The sequence below is a fragment of the Hippichthys cyanospilos genome, chromosome 2 (genome assembly GCF_059441005.1).
Source record: "Hippichthys cyanospilos isolate Australia breed blue-spotted pipefish chromosome 2, RoL_Hcya_1.0, whole genome shotgun sequence".
NCBI lineage: Eukaryota > Metazoa > Chordata > Actinopteri > Syngnathiformes > Syngnathidae > Hippichthys > Hippichthys cyanospilos.
The window spans coordinates 10105197-10127872 of record NC_142370.1 but is presented as its reverse complement, the minus strand read 5'-3'; the positions used below and the strand labels follow the sequence as shown (position 1 = coordinate 10127872).

General features: G+C 40.2%; 1 protein-coding gene across 1 annotated transcript in view; it reads right to left on the bottom strand.

The window, feature by feature from the left end:
• The window catches only part of grm7 (glutamate metabotropic receptor 7), a 120516-nt gene that overhangs the window by 54871 nt on the left and 42969 nt on the right, over positions 1 to 22676 (bottom strand). The window contains exons 2-4 of the mRNA XM_088406835.1: positions 12010 to 12226; positions 2888 to 3023; positions 1237 to 1391 (exon numbers count right to left, since the gene is read on the bottom strand). Coding sequence (XP_088262961.1) covers positions 1237 to 1391; positions 2888 to 3023; positions 12010 to 12226 — 508 coding nt within the window. The remainder of the gene's footprint in view (positions 1 to 1236; positions 1392 to 2887; positions 3024 to 12009; positions 12227 to 22676) is intronic.

Sequence of the window (22676 nt, the reverse complement as noted above, 5' to 3'; positions counted from 1 at the left end):
CTTTGATCCTTTTTGGGTCATTTTCTTCCACATCATTCTCACAGTATTTTTACCAAGGGATGACACATTCCTGGTAATGTGATAACTAAGTTGTAGTGCCATGTTGAACTTCGATATGTTGTCACCATCTGGGTGAAGTTTCAGCTCCCTTGTGTCTTCTTTCAAAGTGTTTCCTTTGATGTGAAATGCCTTTGGTGACCAAAGGATAGGCCAAAATATTGCACATGGGCTAATTTGGAAAGGGGTAAAAATGTAATATCACTCTATTTATGCAGCACTGAAAATATGCAAAAAACTGCAAGATGCAACAATTAAACAAAACAAAAAGATCTCAAAAATCAAGGATGCGGTTGTTGCTCGCTGCGCTTGTGTCACAATCATGCACACACATCAGTTTCTCAATGACAACTTGTCACCATGGCATTTGTCGGCGCTAACGGCTAACTTTTTCTCTTTTCAATATGATATGCTCTAACAAACTTAAGTATTGAACATCAATATATGTCAGCTTACCGTGTGGCAAGTTCAAGAGGTTGTCAGACTTAAGTTTGAATGAATATCACATCTTTAGTACCTAGCGAACTTGAGCAGTTTATTGCTGGCAAAAGGGCAAAACAGCAGCGCTAAGTTTAGCCTCACTATTTGGCAAGCAATAGGTCACTACTTATTGCACTTTTAAAAGGTCTTGATATCGTGTACACAAACTAATTATGGCAAATTTATGAATCCTTCATAAAGGTACTTTGAGTGCAAAGTGGTATCTTGTACAGCTATAATTACACCCACGATAATAACCCTGTTGTTAAATTAATAATGTACCGCTCCAACAGGCGGCCGAAAATTAGGAATACTCATTTCTGATTCCGCTCTTGCATTGAAGCTTATTAGTCTTAATGTGGTATTTTGCCATGAAGTTATTATTTTACCATCAATTAGAAGCCGGATTAGCATATATCAATTTTGGAAAGTTCAAACGTTAAAATAAATACAGGACGTAAATACTGTACATTCAATTCATACACTTTATTAATAGTGCATTTGTGTAGATTGATTTCTGGTGAGAGTAGGCACCACTGTTTATATTTGCCAAAGGACTTAAATTCTTACGATAGTACAAACCTCACCTCGCATGATAACGCTTCTAAACTTTATATGATGATTTCAAATCTCTTGTAATTCCTCAACATGGCACAAATCTTTATTCATCACGATCTGAAATGAAGGCGATACTTGTACCTTTAATGGAGGAGCGCTTGGGAAGTATGGTGATGGCGCCCACTGCTACATCCTCGAGGTGGTGGATGGGACTGCTCTTGGCCCCCCAGCTGTCAGATCCAATCCACAGAAAATGGCCCACCTGGTTGGCCCTCTTAGTGGCATTCAGGACTCCCCTGCAACGACATTTGGCTGAGAATGAGTGCTTGTGGAATTCAGCTGCTATCCATCCATCCGTCCATGCATCCATCCGCCCATCTTGATTTTTAATTGGAACGAGGATTTTGTTACATCAACTGTGATTGCAGATCCCAGTGAACTACAACTCAGTTAAAACAAGCCAGCACGTAAATACCATATCTGATCATCACTTTCAAAACTTAGGCAGGCTCTCAGTTTGTCACACAAACTGCGGTGGTCAAATAAATTTTCCCCCCATGACTGTATACCACCCCCTCCCCCAACACCTGCCACGTCGACCATAAATAAGGTCATCACCTATAAAATTGTATACCGTATTTTCCGCACTATAAGGCGCACCGGATTATAAGGCGCACCCTCAATTAATGACATATTTTAAAACTTTACAATACAATACAATATAGTAATACAATATAGTAATACTCAAAGTAATAACAATAATACACAGAAAAAACAAACACAGAAAAGAAACAGGTAAAGCTTACTTTATCAGTTCATTCCGCATCTACGAATCCCAATCTCAATATTGATCTATACATAAGGTGCACCTGATTATGAGGCGCACCATCAGCTTCTTAAAAAAATTAAGGCTTTTAGGTGCGCCTTATAGTGCGGAAAATACGGTAAGCATACCTTGAACTGTATCCTTTTTAACACTGACAAAAGGAAAAATTAATATAAACTAATTTTCAACACCTGTTATCTATTTTTTTGAACAGCAATTGTACAGGTTAAAGGTTTGTCTCATCAGAAAAAAACCCAAGTGCATCAAAGTGCCTGAAAACAAAAAAGGATGCCAATCCTTATTTGATCACAATTACACTTCACATGGCAAAAACAAATCCTTTTCCCTGGGGTAAACCCCAACCCCCTCCCGGCATCGCCTTGCCTCAGGGGGGGGCGCCCTACTATTTGAGAAGGACTGCTGTATACATAACAACTATCTGCAGTCACGTTGACATCAAATGACAATTTTGAGCCTTCAATGACATTTTGGGGGGGACGGTAAGAGATACCGACAGAAACAACCCCGAGCCCAAATTGGAACACCGAACCTCACAAGTAGAAGGCAGCTGTGCAAAGCGCTCCGTGTGTTCAGTCGGTTGTTTCCAGCTTTGTTACTTTATCACGCATTTCTGTGTTCTTCACTTAAAAAAAACAACAACAAAAAAAAGTACAGCACTGTAGTAAATATTTGCTTGTGATTTTTTTGCGCTCCTTTTCCCTGCGGGGAAGTGGTAATTGACAAAGTATTCATCGTTGCTCTCTTGTGATCTGTACTCCGTGTGTACATCATCTTGTGTTTGTAAAGGCATGTTTGTGTAACAGACGTGTTGCATGCATGGCAAATCTTTGCCTGTGGCTCATCTTCGGGAGCTGCCGCTCCAAGATTAAGGAGTGGAACGCGACGAGTCGTCAGCACGTCTGAGCTTCGTGGAGGAAGCTACCATGTGCGACGGGCTCTGCTCACCGTATGTCTTCGTCATTGGCAAAAATGATGACTGCCCTGGAGTGCTGAGTTTCCAGCAGTTGTTGGATGGCTTTATCATAGTCCTCCATTTTGGGATTGTGCGGGATTTTCAAAGACTGGGCCACGCAGATTCCACCTAGGAAAAGGAAACAGTTCAATCAAATTATAAAAATCGCTGCTATTCAGTTCTTTTTAAATGACTACAATGATATTGTCAAAATAGCACAATTTACTTGTTTTTCTTATCTTGTGACATCCAGTCTAAGAGCAGCAGTAAGAATTCTTACATTTGCTGTCATAATTATTTTAGATGTGTTCTTATATTGATACCAGATATCGATCTAATATCTGCTGCAAACAAAAACAAAAAAAACCCCACATTATTGGATTATATCAGCCTACATACAGAATCTCAGAAGTAAACAATGTGTTTCTGTGTAATGTGTCATAAATTCACTTCCTCAAACCAGAAGACATTTATGAAGAGTTTATGATGTTTCTAAATAAGGCACAAGCACCTCACAGTATGCTGCACAGAGGGTCAGACTATATTGTAATAAACATATTTCTCAGATCATTATTATTGATGAGGCATAATTGTTCAAACAGCTTTTGTCTTGTTTGTGTATGTATGTGTATGTAATAAATTGTCTTGCAAGTAAGTTTCTCTTTAATTATTTCATTTTTAAATCACAGTTTGGCAGTGACCGACAAAGCCGAGACGCGCAGTAAATCACACAGACGGGACCTGACTCTGTGCCAGGATCTTTTTGCAAGAGTGAGCGGGATAAACAATATCCGTGACAACAAATCCAATAATCTTCACCAACAGGGACATAAAGTTACAGATTTTATGTTATGGATTTGTCATTGCCTTTTTATTGGAAGGCATTATCTGTTGTCGAGCCCTCATCTGATTGCAGTAATCTCAAAGAGAATATTAATGCTGACAATAAATCATTTTTCGACAGGTCATCGCTAATGAGTTTACATGCGATCAAGGGTATTGGCCTGGTACTATGTCCTGTAAGTGATTTGCTAACAGGCAGACACTTCTGGAAGCACAAAGCTGGGCGCTACACTAACGTTTGCACTGGCGGCTCTGCTGCTGCCAACGTTTTCAGTTGGTCACGCCGCACAGGGTTTGGTTGGCCACGTTTTCAGAGCGGTACAGTTTGACCATATTCCCTTGGGGCTGAAGTCACCGAGCTGATCAAAACGCTCCTAGGTAGCAAGGTGAAAGGTGAAGCTTTCTAGGTACAGGTTGAGCTACGTACGTTCCTGCCCTCACCTATGGTGATGAGCAGTGGGTGGCGACTGAAAGAATGAGATCCCGGATACAAGCGTCTGAAATGAGTTTCTTCCGCAGGGTGTCCGGGCTCTCCCTTAGGGTGAGAAGCTTGGTTGAGGTGGTTCGGGTATCTGGTTAGGATACCTCCCGGACGCCTCGGTGGTGAGGTGTTCTAGGCATGTCCAACCGAGAGGAGGCCCTGGGGAGGACCCAGGGCACGCTAGAGAGAGTATGTCTCTCGGGCAGGCCTGGAGATCCCCCGGAGGAGCTGGATGAAGTGGCCGGGGAAAGGGAAGTCTGGGCGTCACCCGCAACCCGGAAAATAATGGATGGTGGATGGACATTTTATGTAATATTTATATCAAATATTTTATATGAACATTCTTTTGTTCAACACAGAGGGGACAGATCTTCTCGTGTTACAGCCTGTTGCCATTGGAGAAACCAAAGCTTCACACCCTGCAAAGCATCATAGTCAATATTCATAGTCAAGTCATATTTACTTTGCCTTGGATTAGGTCCCCCAATGAAGTGCAGTGTTACATGAGCACATTAGAGGGTGCGTAGAAACTCATCAAAGCTCAGAATACTGATTAAGAGAAAATATAATATCGCACCGAACATTATTCTTGTTCAATGTTTTAGAGCGTATTTAAAGGGGGGCTCATTTAAAACTGGTCTAGTTTTTATTGAAAATCATGCAAGAATTATACATACAACAAAGGCTGGTATATTCTTTATTTTGAATCATTGACATAACCACTTGAACGGAAGGCAAAAGCTTTGATAGTTGATCAGGCATTGTACATATAAGTGAGTGGAGCAAGTATTGATAGGTTAAAGATCAAAGTGATGACGTCCTCCTCACAACTCCGCTTTCATAGATCGATAGAAATGTGTCGATGGACCTTTTCAGTGTCTTGAGTTTGAAATGTTTGACTGCGTATGAAGGCACCAAGGTAGCGGATAGCGCTTATCCTGGAGACTTGTGCCTTATCAGACAATGACAGCGGATTTGACTAACAGTTTTCTAGCGTCTTTAATCAGTGACTAAATATAATTTTTAATGGTGGTGTGTTGATGTTGGTAGCTAGCTACTCACTGTGGTAATAATAAAACACTGCGATTAAAGGAGATACGACGTGCCACCACCGCTCTGAAGGACAACTTAAAAAAAAAAAAATACTAAGACATGGACAGCCATAAATTATTTGGCGTGTTTAATTTGAGAATGGTATTCACTGCACATTGGCGGCGTGTTACGTTAAGTTGTGTCTTCTTTGGCATATCTTTTTTTTAACTATGTGCATTTCATCAATAAACTGTCACATCCGTGTACGTATGGATGACGGATCGAAGATGAAAACATTAAAACAATTAAAACATGTAGTCGCAAGGAGCAACCAGAATATATTTTCACCGGCACACACTAAACTTTTGGCATTTGGGAGTAAATTGGCCGCAGCGACGAGCCTCGCAAAGGACTATTTGTCACGGACTAAAAGAACAATAACGTGTTTATGTGAAGGCTTTTAACCAAATAACGCAATCACCTGTGGGATTGCAAGACCATGGCTCCTCTTGGTCAGCAGCTCGCGTCCTGAATCAAACAGTGAGCATTACCAAAAACCAATTAAAAATTTCTCCCGCTCAAGCAACTTAATAGCCTAGCCAACATCTCCGTTTGCATTTCTCTGAGTAGACAGATAAATTGAAGTAAACTCCTAATTGCCAGTCTCCTCCGGCTCATTACTTTGATACAAACAGTTTTTGGCTGGCAGACAATGCAGCTTCAGTCCTGGTGGCTTTTTCTTTTGTACAGTGCTATAACAAAATGACAATTTCTGAACTCTTTCCCAACTGCCTCTTTCTAAGAATCAGCAGGCATGTGTGTGTGTGTGTGTGTGTGTGTGTGTGTTTTAATAGCAGATTTTGTAAGTGCCTGGAGACCTGTGGGATGACTGCTGTTATCCCCCTAAGTGGACTAAACCTAAACATAGGGAGCCCGCCAATGGGTTTGGCTCTTGCTTAAGGGTTCGCAGCATCCTGTTAAATGGAAACAAGCTCGGTGACATTTGCGCAGTGAAGTCAGTGTTGTAGGTCTCCCAGGGATGACGCCAAAGCCGCAAAGAGATTACAGCCGGAAAGCTCATATTATGACACCAAACGCACTCTACATCTGATCCTGGCCCATTTGTCGCACCTTGCTTGCATAGGCCAATCTCTCTGCAAGTTGTTATCACATCAATTCAGTCCACAGGCTAAAAAAGCTCTCATATTATACTGAGAGCTCAGGTCTCATGAAAAAGCATTAGGTATAATGACAGAAAGCCTACTAGCCCGCAGTGCAGAGTTATGGCGCTATAACAGCCGTGAACCAAAATATATTACAGCACGCGTTGGTCAATAATGTAGAATGCAAGAGACCGCGGGAAGGACTGATGAAGTTTAGAAGCAGATCTGGTCTTGGGAGCTGTGGAGCAGCTGTTGCAAGAAGGTGTCTAAATTATTGAATGGGTGCGGAACACCTCATCTGTCTATCCGTCAAGTAGTCGGAGAGGCAGGCTTGATGAAAATTCAAGTGTCGTATCTGTACTTGCAGAGTGCCGGGGTGTGCGTCGGACTGCCTCTACCTGTCACTGCCAGGAGAAAGGGGAACGGGAGACCTGGGCCCTAGCAGACGGCTGAGAAGACGTGTCTGTCTAAGCTGAGCAGGCTGACGTAAGAAATGTCAACTTGAGCAGCCTCTCGCCTTCCTCCGTGTTTTCCTCACCGTAACACTGTTTTCATTTGGTCAGAAATGGGTAACCCCGCTATAATTCACAGGAAAACTGTGTGTTAAATATTTGAAAAGTTGTCACCAAGGGGTAAAACAAGTCCTTGAGTATTTCAAGGACTTTGTTTTGAAAAAAAAAAACCCCTTGGCAGATTTTGGTGCCTCGGGTACCCATTTATAGTTGTGCAGGTGTCAGGAGCGACTCATGCAAACCGAAGCAACAAGTGTCACGCTATAAGTAACTCGCAGCCAACATGGTAATAAGACCAACTTCAAAATACTGTATACCTTACCTTCCAAAATAACATGGGCATTAATGGATACACTTTTATTTTGAAGTAGATCCTGAATAGACTTGACTGATCACCATCATCAACAACACTATGGTGTCCTGAAATCAAGTCCATTTGCTAATTATGCTAATCAAGGATGCCAAAATAAGACTTAATTACACTGAAATCGTATTATATGGCACCTGTTGCTAGCAATTACCGCTCATTCCAACATAAGTGGCTAGCGGTGGAAGCAGTGACTAGCAGCACCAGATAATAACGGTGTTAGTAGTTAGCAGCACTTAACGCTCCCATATAGCCCGGCAAGGGTCTTCGGATGACTTCAAAGGCAGTTTCAGAGACATAAATGACTACTGTTCCTACTAGTCACTTTGTAACATAGCAGGCTTACTCAAATGCGCAGTTTTAGCCAGCAAAATCAGTTTCATAATTTTGGTCACTGTGTTTCATAAATAGTAGGATGTTTTTCTAGAATCTTACTAATATTTGGGAGGAAAATAGTCTGGTGCTATTTATAGTTTAAGTTTAATTTAAAAAAATAATATAAAAAGTAAACAAAATAATATATAAACATGTGGAGATATGTGTTATTTGATTTAGTATTTATAATGGTTGTTTAACCAAGCAACAAACATACCGTATTTTACGAACTATAAGTCGCATCGGTACATAAGCCGCAGCAAAAAAAAAAAAAAAATCTTTTGCCACGGATAAGCCGCACTGGACTATAAACTGCAGGTATATGGTGGTAATGTGAAACTTTAACATTTTCTTTATATATATTTTTTTATTTGTCTACCAACCGCAACATCCTCTCTAACTGACTGAACATGCCTGCATATTTAGTCAACACATTATATTTATAGAAAATTGATGTATGGATATTACCAACAGAATACTGCAGTTAAATACCAGTTCAAATTGGAACTCAATACTTCGATATTTATTTCTACCTAATTAATAGAATGTCTAGGATATGCAAATTCAAAAATATTTGATATATGCAGCTCTACTTTTAACACTTAAGTTGAGGCACAAGTGGCAGTAAGACAGTATGATAAATTGGCAAGGGCGGAGCTAAATGCACTGTTGTTGATTGATAGGTCAGCAAACAATTGCAGCCAAGAAATGTGAAGAAGAATCATAGCAGAAGACGTCTATCAGAAAATATCAAAGCTCAATCATCATCGCATAACGGATTTTCTTTAGCTTTGGAAGTTCTGCTCCTTAAAGCACGGAGCTAGAGATGATCCAAAGTAAAGTAAAGCAGTTTTCCATTAAAGATTCGCAAACGGGTTGTAAAGCTCACTCTCCACAAAAATCAAGACATCCTTTGGTCTAAACCAGGGATCTACAAGTCACATTTTATTGTTTTGATATATATGCGCTGTTATCCTCACTTTTTGTGGCTCCCAGTGGGGTATTTTTTTTTTCTGTGGGAGAAAATCAAAACTGCTCTTTGAGTATAAAAGGTTGCCGACCCCTGGTTCATACCCCCACGCAGCCAAGGAAATACTCTGGCAAAAACAATTCTGGGGAAGTGGTTCTCCTCAGAACCTGTCCTCATTAGTGGATGCTGAATCCTCCACATCTACATAGTTTGGTTACTTGTTTTCAGTGTACAATAAGAGAACCATGGATTGAGAGACTAGAGTGATAGTAAATGTTAGAGTCGGCTACGTTAACATAAGTCAACTGTAGAATAAATCATCATTTTGGGCACCGCTGCTTCTTCGAATATAAAGCGCGCCAGTGGTAAATATTAGCGTTTACTTCTATGTTTACTTGTTTTTTGACTTCTTTCACTGAGCTTTGATGCAAAAGTGTGTGAATGAATCCTGGGAAATGCTCTTGCATTATTAATGTGTTTATTAAGGATAAGACGCCTGGGGTATTCTAAAGGGTTTCTTTAAAGCAAATAATTCCCATTTGTATTTGAATACAAAATATGTGAAAATGACTGCTGCTAAGCGGCAAAAGGATGAGTCCACAAGCGCATTATAATTCTCTTGCTATTTAAGTCACAATTAAAATAGTTTGTTCACCGCTCTGTCAAATGTATTCAAACAAATCCATGAGAAATGTCTTTAAGAAAGCAAGATGGAGGAAGTTGTGTTTATCAGGATTCAGGGGGAAGGGAAATTTTCCCCAAAAAGTCTTAAAGCAGGAGATTTTCTCCAGATAGGCTCTCTCCCTCTTACTCAGCACGACTGGCTCTCGCTCCAACTCTGTCGACGTACATTACACAGCCACAAACAGCTTCTTCAACTTTTAATGAGTGATCACACTCGATGCGAATGCACGCAACTAAAATATTTATGCACGCTGGACTTCAGATCAGTGCCTGCGGCATTTTATTACTTCTTTTTTTTTCAAGTTTGAGGTTTGTCCACATTAGTGTGCTGTACAAGTCGGTGATCTCTCCCTGTAGGCTTACCAAATGGATTGGGATGCATGGAGGTGGAGGTGAGGAGCGACACACCGCAAGCTTCTTGTGGTGCCTGGAATGCAGCACTTTCATTTGATGGACAAATTTACATTATTCATCAATGTTCCAGACCAACTGTCGTCATTAGCTTGCAGGTGAGCCGCTTAACGCACACTGGTTTAATTTTATACTAGGGACAGCTCGATACTACTTTTTCATAGCACATCAATACCAATAAAGAAGCCTCGGGGATAAGCTGATACTGATCCTACACCGATTGGATTCTGTCATTGTAACAGTGGTGAGCCCTGAGGGCCAGCAAGGCCTGAACATACAAAACTAATTACTCGTACATATTTCAATAAAATTAGCTTCCCCGGTCTTTTCTCTGTATTACTTATGTCCGTTTTTTGCAGTGCCTCCAGGACTATATACAGTGGGCCCCCGTGTTACGAGATTGGGCAAAGTTGGGTTTACGAAGTTGGGCTCAGAAGGCAAATTCATGGTATGGCGGGCAATCCAAACCTATGTTAAATAGCTAATGAGTTTAGAAAAATTGTCGTAAGGGTAGCCTAGGCTAGGCTTCGTATTTCATGATTATCTCCCGCTTCGTTTCCTTATAAATCATCGTCTTACTTCTCTCTTTAACATCACTAGCAATCTTGGGAGCCATGGCTAACCCTTTCAACTTTGAATTAAGCAGTAAAATGCACTATAAATACTGTTTTGTAACCACTTTTGATAGAACAAAGCTTTATCATTCCGCCATTTTGAAACGAGTGCGGCCGACCAATAGCAGACCAGCATCTCCGTCATGTGACGGCAACAGAAAATAAGTGCAATTCCCTAAAAACGCCTGCAGATGGAGACAAATACAACCAACCCCCTAAGGCCATAAAACCTTTTATCCAATCATATTACAGCTAGCTAGTGTTGCCAGGTTCCCTGAAATCTGCCATAGCCTTCAAAATGAAAAGAGAAGGCCCTGCCCGCTCTAATTGGACATAGCCTGTTCAGTTAACAGAGCTCGGACCAATCATCTCACGAGATTGCTACCTTAGGGGAAGCTAGGTGGCCCTACATAGGAATCAACACATATTCATGTGCGTGTGTGCTTATTGTGACAGCGTAATTTTGAAGCAAAATGTTAAATTTGAACCAGGAGATTTGCTTGCTACTGTCACATTGTTTGTTTGCTGTCGTTGTTATTGTTGTTTTTTTTTTTTAAACTACGATGGCGGAAGGTGGATTGCAGTTATACTTGGTACACCATTTCATGAAGGACCTTCCAAGAAAACCTAGATATTATGAGCAAACGTGGGAGAACACCCGTGCTAGCTAGTCTTTCCCTACAGGGAATAGGTTTTGTCTATCATTTTCATACAAGCAACTATGAACGATACCCTTGGCTAACAGCTACAAATGATATTGCGGAAAAGCCAGTTGCTTGCATCTGATTGGGTTGGTGTTTGGAGCCATATTAAGTCATGTCCAGTTGAATTTTGACATTGAAGTTTAGAAACTTGAATTGTTTCAAGAAAACAGCAATATTAAATGAAATTTTGATAGAGCCGGCCATTTTGAATTATCATCAATTATCATTGATAAAATATTGTGACAGTATTTTACTACCAGTGGAATTGCAAAACCTTGTATCTATGTTTCCAATTCCTAAATATGTTTCTCCAGATTGTTCGGAGATGTGCAATCAATCCGGATTTGGACTGAGTAGATTTCCATGGTGTCTTCAAGAAAAGAAACTCTCACCAAAAGGGAAGGCCTGCTTGAAAAAGAGGAAAAATCTGAAGGCCTGCTGCTTCAAACAGGCAACAAAAGTGGTTTGTGCTGGCTGAGCACCAAGATCACTGACTATCATTACCATTTTGAAAGCTGAGCACGCTCAGAAGCTGGAATACACACAAAGAAAAAAAAAAAGGATGAGGGTGAGCTGAACACCAAGGGGACATGAAAATGTGTTGTTCTTTCTTGTCCAAAGAAACTAAATTAGGCATTTTACACACAAAAACATGTTTTCAGCTAAAAAGCGACAATGGTTACATTAAAGGTAAAAAAAAAAAAAAAAAAAAAGTCTGATTACTGTGATGTGAAATTTGCTCTTCTCTGTCTACATATGCAGTAACACTTTGTAACTCACTGGGGAGCTGTGGCACACGTTGCCAAACATCAATAATTCATCTGCCCAAAACAAGGAAAGTTACGATGAATTGCAGCTTTTTCAGCCGAGTGGAAAAGGCACAAGCGTGTTTGAAATCACACATCGTGTTTAAGGGAAAAAAAAAAAACATTAGCAAAATGAACGTCTGTAGGCCTCACCTGCTTCTTTGGAGAGTTGCGTGAAGGCCTCCACGCCTTTCTCTCCATAGCTGCCCTCAGAGGCGACGGTGGAGACGTAACTCCAGCCCATTGCTCGGATGATGTCCACCATTGCCTGGGCCTGGAAGGAGTCTGGAGGTACCACCCTTGAGAAGAAGTCGTAGCGCCTGTCATCACTCAACTCGGGAGCTGTTGACGCATAGCTGATCTGCGGGATCTTGAAAAAGACAAAGGAAGAACGTTGAGTCCGGCAAGGGAGATTTCAAGCTGGAGCGCGACACGCTAAAGAAAAGTGGACTTTGGCATTGAAGGGTTTCCTGAAAGGTGCTTCTTGGGAGTCTTCCCTGGTTGCTTGGCAACTGCACCCGGGGTGGTACGAGTGGGTGGAGCTATTTTAGACAACATTCTCAAGATTACAATGCAATGGTGATCTCATTCCTACCAGCCATGCTCTATTGTTTTACTATGGTATAATGGCTTGAACAACTGTGGATTTTTTTCTTTCTAGTCGACGCTCCTGTAGCAATGACCAAAACATTGACATCAATGATAAGTTTTTTCACCTCCAAATACTAATTAACACAAACAGACAATACACAACTGTCGGGTTGGCACTTGATTAAGAGTTAAAAAAAATAGGGTGAAGGAAAGGTTTCTAATTGGCAAAGCAACAGTTGTATTACGACGACGGTTACAAGACTTTTATTGGATTTGATTGGAACAAGGAAGAGGACTGTGAGCATTAGTAATGGACATAACAGCTTATTTTAGGAGGAAGTCAACCTGCAAATTTTCTTTAAAAATATGTGCTACGCAGCCCCACTAAGTCTAAACATGACATTCTAATTAATATTGTGTTTGGGGAATACAGTGTTCTCTCATTTATCATGGCAGTTACGTTCCCAAAAATATCTGCAGTAACTGTTATGAACCAAAGATTCAACTTTTGTTCCCTTTCTGTTTTGTTAAAAAAAACAAACAAACATAAAGTTGATATTTTTCTTGCCTGGTCTGGCTTGAAAGGAGGACAAATATCAAGAAAATATCAAAGTAAACTTGCAATAGATACGATCCATCTAACTATTATCTCTGGCCTCTTATCCTCAGAAGTGTTGCAGGCTCGCTGGTGCCTATCCCAACTGACACACTGAACTGGTTTCCAGCCAATTGCAGGGCGCACAGAGACAAACAACCATCCAAGTACCCAATCACACCTTAGGACAATCTCGTATGTCCAATACATCTGCCATGCATGCTTTTGGAGCGTAGGAAGAAGCCGGAGTGCCCGAAGAGAATCCACGCGGCCTCGGGGAGAACATGCAAACTCCATGCAGGAAGGCCTAAGCCAGTTACGTCCCTTTAACTGTGAGGCGGATGTGCTAACCACTCTTCTACTGCGCCGCCCGCAATAGATATTGTATGGTCATAAAAGAAAATCTAAAGATAAAGGGATTACGTTTTTCAACAAATAAAACTGTTTTTGTTTTTTGTTTTTTAATCTGGCCTAAAAGAAGAAAAATGTGAGAAAAATAGCAACTTGAACCTACAATATAAAAAGTTCTGAATCAAAGGTCACTATAGAGTGAAGCTGTGATGTAGCAAGGGAATGCTGGATGAATTTACAAACAAAATCGACTTGTTTTATTAGCAATCTCAGGGAGCAGCCATTTTCTCTCTTGCTGTAAATGAAAATGACATCACAGTAGCTCTCAGCTCAAGTAAGAGCCAATCACAGCTAAGCTTGCAAACACATGATCTAACTCAGAAAAGAGGTGAGCTTTTACTGAGCCCTTTCAAACTTTGATTTCATTTACTGTCGACAACAAGTAGTAAACATGGCCGCCTGCTGAGATGAATAAAAAAATAAATAAAAACAGGTGTTTAATGTTTTTTTTTTTTCCATAAAAGCAATATTAATCAAAATGCCATCCTTGGATGAGTGCTAATGTTAATGTTTTTTTCCTTTTTCTTTTTTTTCTTTTTTTAAAAAAAGGGTTCAGTGACATTTTTCCTCATGAACAAACATTACAATAATTTTTTGTTGTTTTTTGGGAATAAGTCTAGATGAATGACATTTTCATTTATTTTAATGGGTAAAGATGATTTTACATTAGTTTCGGGTTACAAGACCCTTGTGAAGATAAGCGGCTATAGAAAATTAATGGAAGGATGGAATCATCAAGCAATTATTTAAACCTGTATCTCAAGGTGCCATTGGTTAGTTATTAGCACCTGTTCACACATGTAAACATGCCAGTTTTATCCAGACCTTCGAATTTTTTTCCAATCGCTTAAATCACCAATCCATCTAACATAATGTTTTCTGATATGAATTACAAAGCGCCGTTTTATTATTTCATGCTACATGAAAACATTGCCGTTAACAATCACGATCAACCACTGATCAATTCTGTCAAACTGGAAGTGAGAAATAAACATAATTTATAATAATAATAACAATAACTATTCTAGACACTCATTGATGCTTTTCAATGGATAAATTATTCATACACTCACACATTTAGAGAATTACTGACACGTTAAATTTGCCCACGTTGGAAACAGTGAGAATATTGGGTGTGATCTGCAAAAGTATTCCCACGCCAAGGGTTGCAATACTTCACTTTGACATCTCATCTCTGAATGTAAAAAGAACATCTCCTTGGCGATCAATGAGGTATCATAAATAAATAGGAGTATAAATGACGCGCGGGCGGAAGGCAGTCGATCATCATGTCGGACAACTACAACACGGGCCCTGCGCTTGTATATCATTTGAACATCAATTAAAAAGGCATGTTTCGCTGCTCGTGGCGACGCGGCCACAGGACGGCTTGACAAAGCGGCCTGCCAATCAAACGATCCGTTCCTATTTAGCTGCATCAATCCCACGGGCTTGACGAGAAAATTCCCGATGCCAAGTTAGAGGGCGGGCGGAAGGGTGGTTAGAATCCCAAGTTCAATTCCAGCCGGCTCCCGCCTTCCCGTGTAGAGTTTGCGTGTGGGTTCTCTCCGAGCACTCTGGCTTCCTCCCACATTCCAAAAACATGCATGATGGGCGTGTTGGACGGTCCAAATTGCCCTTAAGTGTGATTGGGTGCGAGAATGGTTGTTTGTCCCAATGTCACCTGCAATTGGCCGGGGGTATCTCCCGCCTACTGCACAGATGGCTGGGGTAGGCACCAGCAAGCCAGCGAATCCAGTGAGGATAAGCGGCTGTAAAAAAAGGGATGGATGGAAGTTAGGAGGGATACGCGGCTGTTGTCAGCTGCTCTTCAGGAAGTGAAGCTGCACAATTTCATAAGCATTTATTCCAAACAAGCCCATATGTCTGCGGAGATTGGTCCTCAACACCCCGCTGACGATTACATTGAAAAGTCAAAGGCCTCGTGTAATGGCTTTGTGGATTTTCTGAGTTCTATTTCCCTGCATTATTATGCATTAAACGCTACTCTTTCTAACTCGTTCACAAAAGGATTCATGTGTATTTTATAGTGGGTGAATGATGTCAATGGAGCCATGTAATTTTCAACAAGAATTCAACAGGAAGGCCTTGCAACAGAATTTTCAGGTATTTTTGCTTGTTTTTTGGAACGGAGGACTTTACTAAATTTCACACACTTTATTTACACAGGACAAATGTCTGCGGGTGGTTCCGCTTTTCACGGGGGGGTTTCGGTTCCCATTAACTGTGAGAACACATAGAGAACACAATTTAACCAAAAAAAAAAAAAAAAAGGTTAAGCTGATGGTGAAATTTTAATCCATGCATTCATTTTCTACCGCTTTAATGCATTTTTGTATTTCCCCTGTAGAAAATAAATGAATAAATAAATCAAATAAGGTACATTTAGATTTCCCAAGCCTTGAGGTTTGACTGCACCGCGAGGAAATAAGACATATTCCTAACGAGAATTTCAATGTTGACTTTTGAGGCTAAGAAGCGACTTTTCCCCTCACTTGCTTTTGTGAGCATTTTTGTGAAACGATGTGCTGTCCCCCTTAACAACAGCTTTTTAATCACCCTCATTTATCACGCTCAAGCAACGGCTAATACTGTCAACTCAGCAGTGTGCATGTAAATCGGCCAAATGATCTCATTGTGTAAAAGGCTACATCAATCAAACTGCCACAAATATGCAACATTGTCCGCCAATACATTTGAAAAGTATCTTTTTGTGTTATTATCTGTTGCTTTCAAACACGGTTGGCCTGTTGTGCTTTTAGCTGTATCTTCCAATTAGAAAGGTAAAATTTCGCAATTTTATCTGAATTACTCGTTCTCCACACCGCACTCTGAATCATCACTGAATCAAAACACAGCCAAGCGCAGGCGGAAGGACTGATGTCGGCTTTCCCCCGCAGAGACGACAGCTGGCCACGTTTCTGATTAGAATCAATCAGGAGTTCATGTTTGATTAGGATCAAGAACACCTCCAAACAACTTGCCAAGAAGATTCTCAAACTTTAGTGGAACAATTGTGGCATGAAGAATCCCGACATCAATTCACCTTTCTGGTAAAACACCGAAATTCAAGAAGCGGAAATGCTAATGAGGTTTTCATTTTTTACAACGGCAGATGCGACACAATCTGTTTTGTAATGTGGGACCCCTGTTTTCAATTATTGAAAGTAATTGTTCAACAGGTGATATAAGGACCAGTTGCGCAAAACAGAAGAAGCTTGGCCTATTCAGACATGAAACTCCGAAAGCTCTGGACTACAAAACACGGCTAAACATAACCATAAAAATTAAAGTGTTCTACTATTGTCTACTTTTGTTGTGATAGCCGCAAATCTCTGTGTTCTTATTGGGATATTTGCAAAGTAAGAGCTCTCAAAGGTTGTTTTTAAAAAATAGGGCTGATTGATTTAAGAGGAAAAAATTGCATTCTTCTCTGACAGATATTACAATTTTGATTTAAATTGTAATTTATTTTTTTCCATTCAAAATACTATGCGAGAAACAAAATTTGCAGTAACATTTAAAAACATGACAGAAAATGACACCATACCTTCAAAACATTGAAAGCTATTATACAAATATAATATAATATAATATAATATAATATAATATAATATAATATAATATAATATAATATAATACAATACATATAATATAATATGATGTCAATAGCCTCTTTTTCTGTCTCCTTTTGTTTAATTAATTGATCATTATTTGAACATATAAACACATTGCACATAATACATTTAATACAATCATACATATATACAATCATATAGATATCAAATTAACACGCCAAAGGGTTTATACAAGATCGTATTCAATGTATACATCATTTTTATATTTTTAATATGATATCTTTAATCGTCTTTTGTAGCTCAGTCACTGATTCTCATCTTTTTAGTTCTATTCCATAGTTGTTCCGTAAATTGACACATTGACCAGAAACACACATATAATTTACCGGTGGATTGTCTTTTGGTGATTTGCAAAAAAAAAAACAAAAAACCTGCAGGTAAGCTGCAGGGCTCAAATAATGTGGAAAAAAAGGTGCACCTTATCCGCCGAAAAATACGGCAATTGCTAAACACATAGCCGCGCACCTCTGTGTTTTTGTCTCTCTCTCTCGCTCTCTCTCTTTCTCTTTCTCTCTCTTTCGTTTGTTGGCTCTCTCTGCCACAGGCAGCCGCGCTTCTGCCTCACGTGTACGCCGCAAATAGCAGATGAAAATGACAAGAGCGGACTTGGACAATTTCATTGGACCATTGTAATTATTATTATTATTGTAATTCAACTGGTCAGATGTGACGAGACTGGGTGAATCTTTGACCGCTTGAAGACCTACCGTAAACATTCAGAAAGAAATTGCATCAGTTTTAAAGTTGTAGGGTTCAAAACAAGGTGACTTATAGAATGTATGGAAATAATGTTAAAAAGAGAACGTCAATCTTGAAGAACATACATATTTTCGAAAACTGTAGACAAGATGTTTTCATATTTCCAGAGGTGGGTATTGAATTCTCCTGGATATTTTGTCACATGCTGGCACTCGCTGACAATTTTTCAATCAAGGCTGTCAGGACCGCGCTTTCATCCATCTCTCCTACGTCCACTTGCTGCGATGGCTAAATATGGCAGCGGACGCAAAAACTGTGATTTATGAGAGTGGGTCGTGGCACGTCTGGGATCAAAATGCCCACCTCCCTGAAGATGTGCTGATGCACAAACATCAATTTCTCTTCAACCAAGTGGAGTAACTCATCATGCACTCCAATCAAAGCGCCGTATGAAAGCCATCCATTTGTGTTTGAGTGATCAAAAGCAGCCGGACAGTGGAGAAACACAAAGAATGAGGACACAGCGAGCGGCTAATGGGATCACTTCAACTTGCAGAGTGTGACTTATAGCTTTGACCCGCCACCCAAAGCAGGTCAAGCGTACAAAGCTGACAAATTGAGAAGCGGACGATCTCAAGCTCGAGATTACTCAATGCCTTTCGAGCAATGCGCCCTCCGAAAGGTCACATGCAGATGTGTTTTTTTTATTTTTTTTTTTTATTCAAAGAGGGAGCGCTGTAGCAACAAAGGTGATTTGCATTTAAAAGAACTCACCTGTCCTAAATGAGAAACATCTATGTGATGCATTTGTGGATACTTTGCTATGGAGGAATCCGGTTTATTCAATCCAACATGGCCTGGGCTCAAGCTGCGTGAGGATGTGGAGTCACGAGGGATGTCGAACGTCTATCTTTGTTGTGGGAATGCACCCCATTGATATCATTCTCATTCTCTCCCGACTTATCCCGTCGGAATCGAAACCCGCGCTCAGTACAAACATTCACGTTATCGGTGCGTTCTTTCAAATTATCGCTTTGACCTCGGGCTAATAAAATTGGCGAGCCTTGATTGTGGAAGGACTGATATGTGAGAATTAAAACTCTCCAGGTAGACTCAAAGGGAAAAGTGATTACAATCAACACCTTTGTACGTGTCTGCCAGCTAATGTACAAGAGGTACTACTACTAATCCTTGTGTGCCAAACGAGAGGGAAATCTAATTTCTTGGATATATTTTTCTCATTACTATGATTATCTCTTGGGATTATTAGCAAGAAAGCTATCAACAAAACACTTCTTTAATGAATTGGTGCTGATTTGAATGGCTTGTAAATAGAGGGTAAAATTCTGCCAGCTTCTATAATGATGGAGTGTGTATAGAGACAAGTTAGCGACGTTTGATATCATTTTACTGAGTTACTACTCACCTTTTTAGTAGTAACAGGGCTGAAGGTGATTCTGTACATTTTGATCCTGACAGCCTGACACAGTTGCCGTTCCTACTGATCACATTTTAACATTCCATGCTGACATGTTTCAGCAGGAAAACATATCTCAAACCATATGGGGATTGTTACCACATGTCTACTCGTTGTTTCAAATGTTTATAGAGAAGATGATTATGTGCTGCTAAAAGCACAGTTTAAATTTAAGTAAAAAACATGTTAATTATAATTTCTTCGTAAAAGCTGGTCAATCATTTGGTCTTCTGTGTTGAAATAATTCTTTTTCACCAAGCAAAAAAACGTGCTTGTTACTTTGATCCCAATATTTGGTATTTGATCCAAATGTTCTGTACAAAAAATGCCCATCAGTTACAGCCTTGACAGTGGTCGATACCAATACCAAGTACTGATACCACTAGTATGTATGATAATATACTTTAATACACATACACGTGAAAAAAAATGACAGAACAAGACATACTGTACGTATTCCGAGCGTTTTCTTTAAAATGGAATCAAATGAATGATCATTTTCTATTCTTTTAAATTGTCATTTGTAATTCGTGGTTGCAAAACTGCTCCAAAAGAGTGGCTAGTTCGTTCTGCTGCTTTTGTCATCATCAATACAAACAAGGAACAGTTGAGGAACTGTATCCCATTACTTTTGATTCCTTAAAAAGTAGGATGTAAACTCTGCAGTCAAAGCACGTCTTGTTTGCTCATTTCAAATCCATTGTGTGTGTCGAGGGCCTGACTAATACCAGTAGCTTTGTGTGCAGCCAGAAACTATGCCCCCCCCCCCCAAAAAAAAAGGAAAGAAAAGAAAAATGTTTGTACATGTACATGTTTATAAACCTTCATTACAAATGTTGAATTGCAAATCAGGTAGTAATTTATTGCACTGTGTGGATGTTGGAACCAAAAGAATTACCTCGACTTCCTTCTGGCGATTAAGATCCTAGATTATAACCCTATACACATTGATTTGACTGGTGACAAATGTTTAAGCCTTAGGGAAGGTCTGCACGCTTTGAGACTCCTTGTTGTTACTCATTAATGGAATAGAAAAGGTTGCAGCAACAAGCCCGACTCTTTGCAAATGATGACAAAACAAATTACACAATATGTCCCCGTGTCAAAAGTATACATTTTTCATGGCAAAATGTTATCAGGGCTCGACATTAACTCTTGCGCTGGTGGTGCCGGCTAAGACAACGAAATGTACTCAACAACTGTGTCAGGCTATCAGCATCTCAGCGTGCACTCATTTGCTGCAAGTCTTTCAAGCCAGTCTATATGGAGCTCTTAAGTGAAGCTAGCTGGTGGCTAATTTATGCTAGACAGCTATAACAGAGCCTGAGCTATTGGTAAACTCTGACAACAGCAGCCATATGTCAGTGTCAATGTCAGCGTAATTAAGTCATTAGTTAGTGCCCTGAATTGGTGATTGAACCTTGCGTTGCAGTAGAAAGACTAATCACGTTTTTACGCCGCAATATGCTCCCAAGAAAAACTTCAAAATAAAAGGGCATTCAAAAACAAAAAAAAAAGCTAATTTGCTGCCACACATGATTAAATTGCATCCAACAAATCGTGGACAGAAAATACTCAATTCGTCCTTCATATCATCCGATCGTGGAATATTCCTCCCCGATGACCGTCAAGAGGGTGAAAGGGTGATGACGGTGGCGCCCGCAGACAGCCCCCTTCACTTTCCGTGACCCGATCACGGGCAAACGAGCGGACGCCAAGACAGAAGGATTAACAAAGCCCCCCTTTCAGCATTACAATTAGCCACAGCTGATGTCTGGCACCTGTCATGCTCTGTTTCGATCAAACTTTGGATTGCTGAGGGTAATCGCCTGCCTTGCTCTTCAACGTATCTGCCCTGACAGGATCGATGGGAGGAAAACACAAAGGTCTCTTATAGGGGACACTGTTTCATTGATTTACCAGCACAAAGTGCTGCAGCTGCCCGGAATAAAAATATGTTAGTAAAGCCTAAAGTGGAGACGAAAAAAAAAAAAAAAAAGTGCAATGTCAGTGAGGTGGGAGGCAATTTTTCGTAATATGCTTGCTGACATTCTCCGACCATTTCAAGCTGAGCGTTTGCAGCGAGGTGACAAAGAGAGGTTGTGTAAAGGTTATGCATCTCAATGAGTATGAATGCTGAGTGAAGTTAATTAGTACGCCTTGGCCTTTCTGTTGCATTTCAACATACGGCCGCCCGCAAGCACCGCGGGCTGCTCCAAAGCAAGGTGAGACGCCACAATGATAACGCCTATGCTTTAACTTTCCTCTTCTGCTAATCTGGCGGCGATGTGCGTACATAGCCCGCATCTCGACTTGCAGATTCGTCCGGCTGCTCCTGCTTTTCGCTCACATGCCTCATGGAAGGAAAAAAAAGAACAAACAACGGCAATGTTACTTGAAGAGAAATAGGGTACATATGGGACAACACGAGCTCTTGTTAGCGGTGGCGGTGGGTGGGGGGGTAACGGCAACCATCCGCGCTCGCCATCTGAGAACCGGAAAGTGTGCAGATATGACGTGACAGGCTGTCTCCGAAGAAAAAAAGAGCGCCATGACAATGCAGACACCGAAACCAAAGTGGATCTTTCAAAGTGTGTTCTTGCTGACGAAAGCCAACGACGCCGAGGGTTGCGTCTGAGTTTTAGCCTATAGGAGTTTAGCTTTCATTTCATATCGCTACAAAAGTAACAAATAAAATATAACAAGGAGGGCTGTTTAATATCACATAAAAAAAAAAAATTGTACTCAACTCAACCCCCCAAAATTACAATATATTCTATGAAGCATCACTAGTTGAAAAATGGCATTCTGATTAGCATTGTCTTTGTGGAATATGAATAAAGTTGCAACATTCACCTGTATTGTCCACCTTGTTTTGTCATTTGCTGTCAACGGCTGCGCAGGTCTCAGAAAATGAATCACAGCTCATGATGTTCGCAAGCCCAGCTGTGATTGGTTGTGACAAGTGTGATGTCATTTTTAGTCGACAGCAAGTGGCAAAATGGCCACTCCCGATGCTAGATAAAAATGGTGGATATTGATGTGTATGTGGTATGTATAGATTTTATTATTGCAAAAAAAATGGAAGTTTGACTCCACCTTTGTAATTTCATGAAATTATTGGTAATTTTCTATACTTCTAATATGTCATTTCTAGTTATTGATCTTAAAAGTGCTCCAAGAGGGTATCTCACAGCATTAAAAGTCTCATATTAAATTTGCTGTAAAATCTGATGTACCCCAGGGGTCCACGTACTCTCATTTGGGAACTTCTGCTATCGAACGTTTCATTGTAAAGAAACCTTTTGACTTGACCTCCGCTTTAACACCATACAAAACAAATAAAAAGCAATAAACTTTCAGATTAAAAAAAAGACATCAACATTTA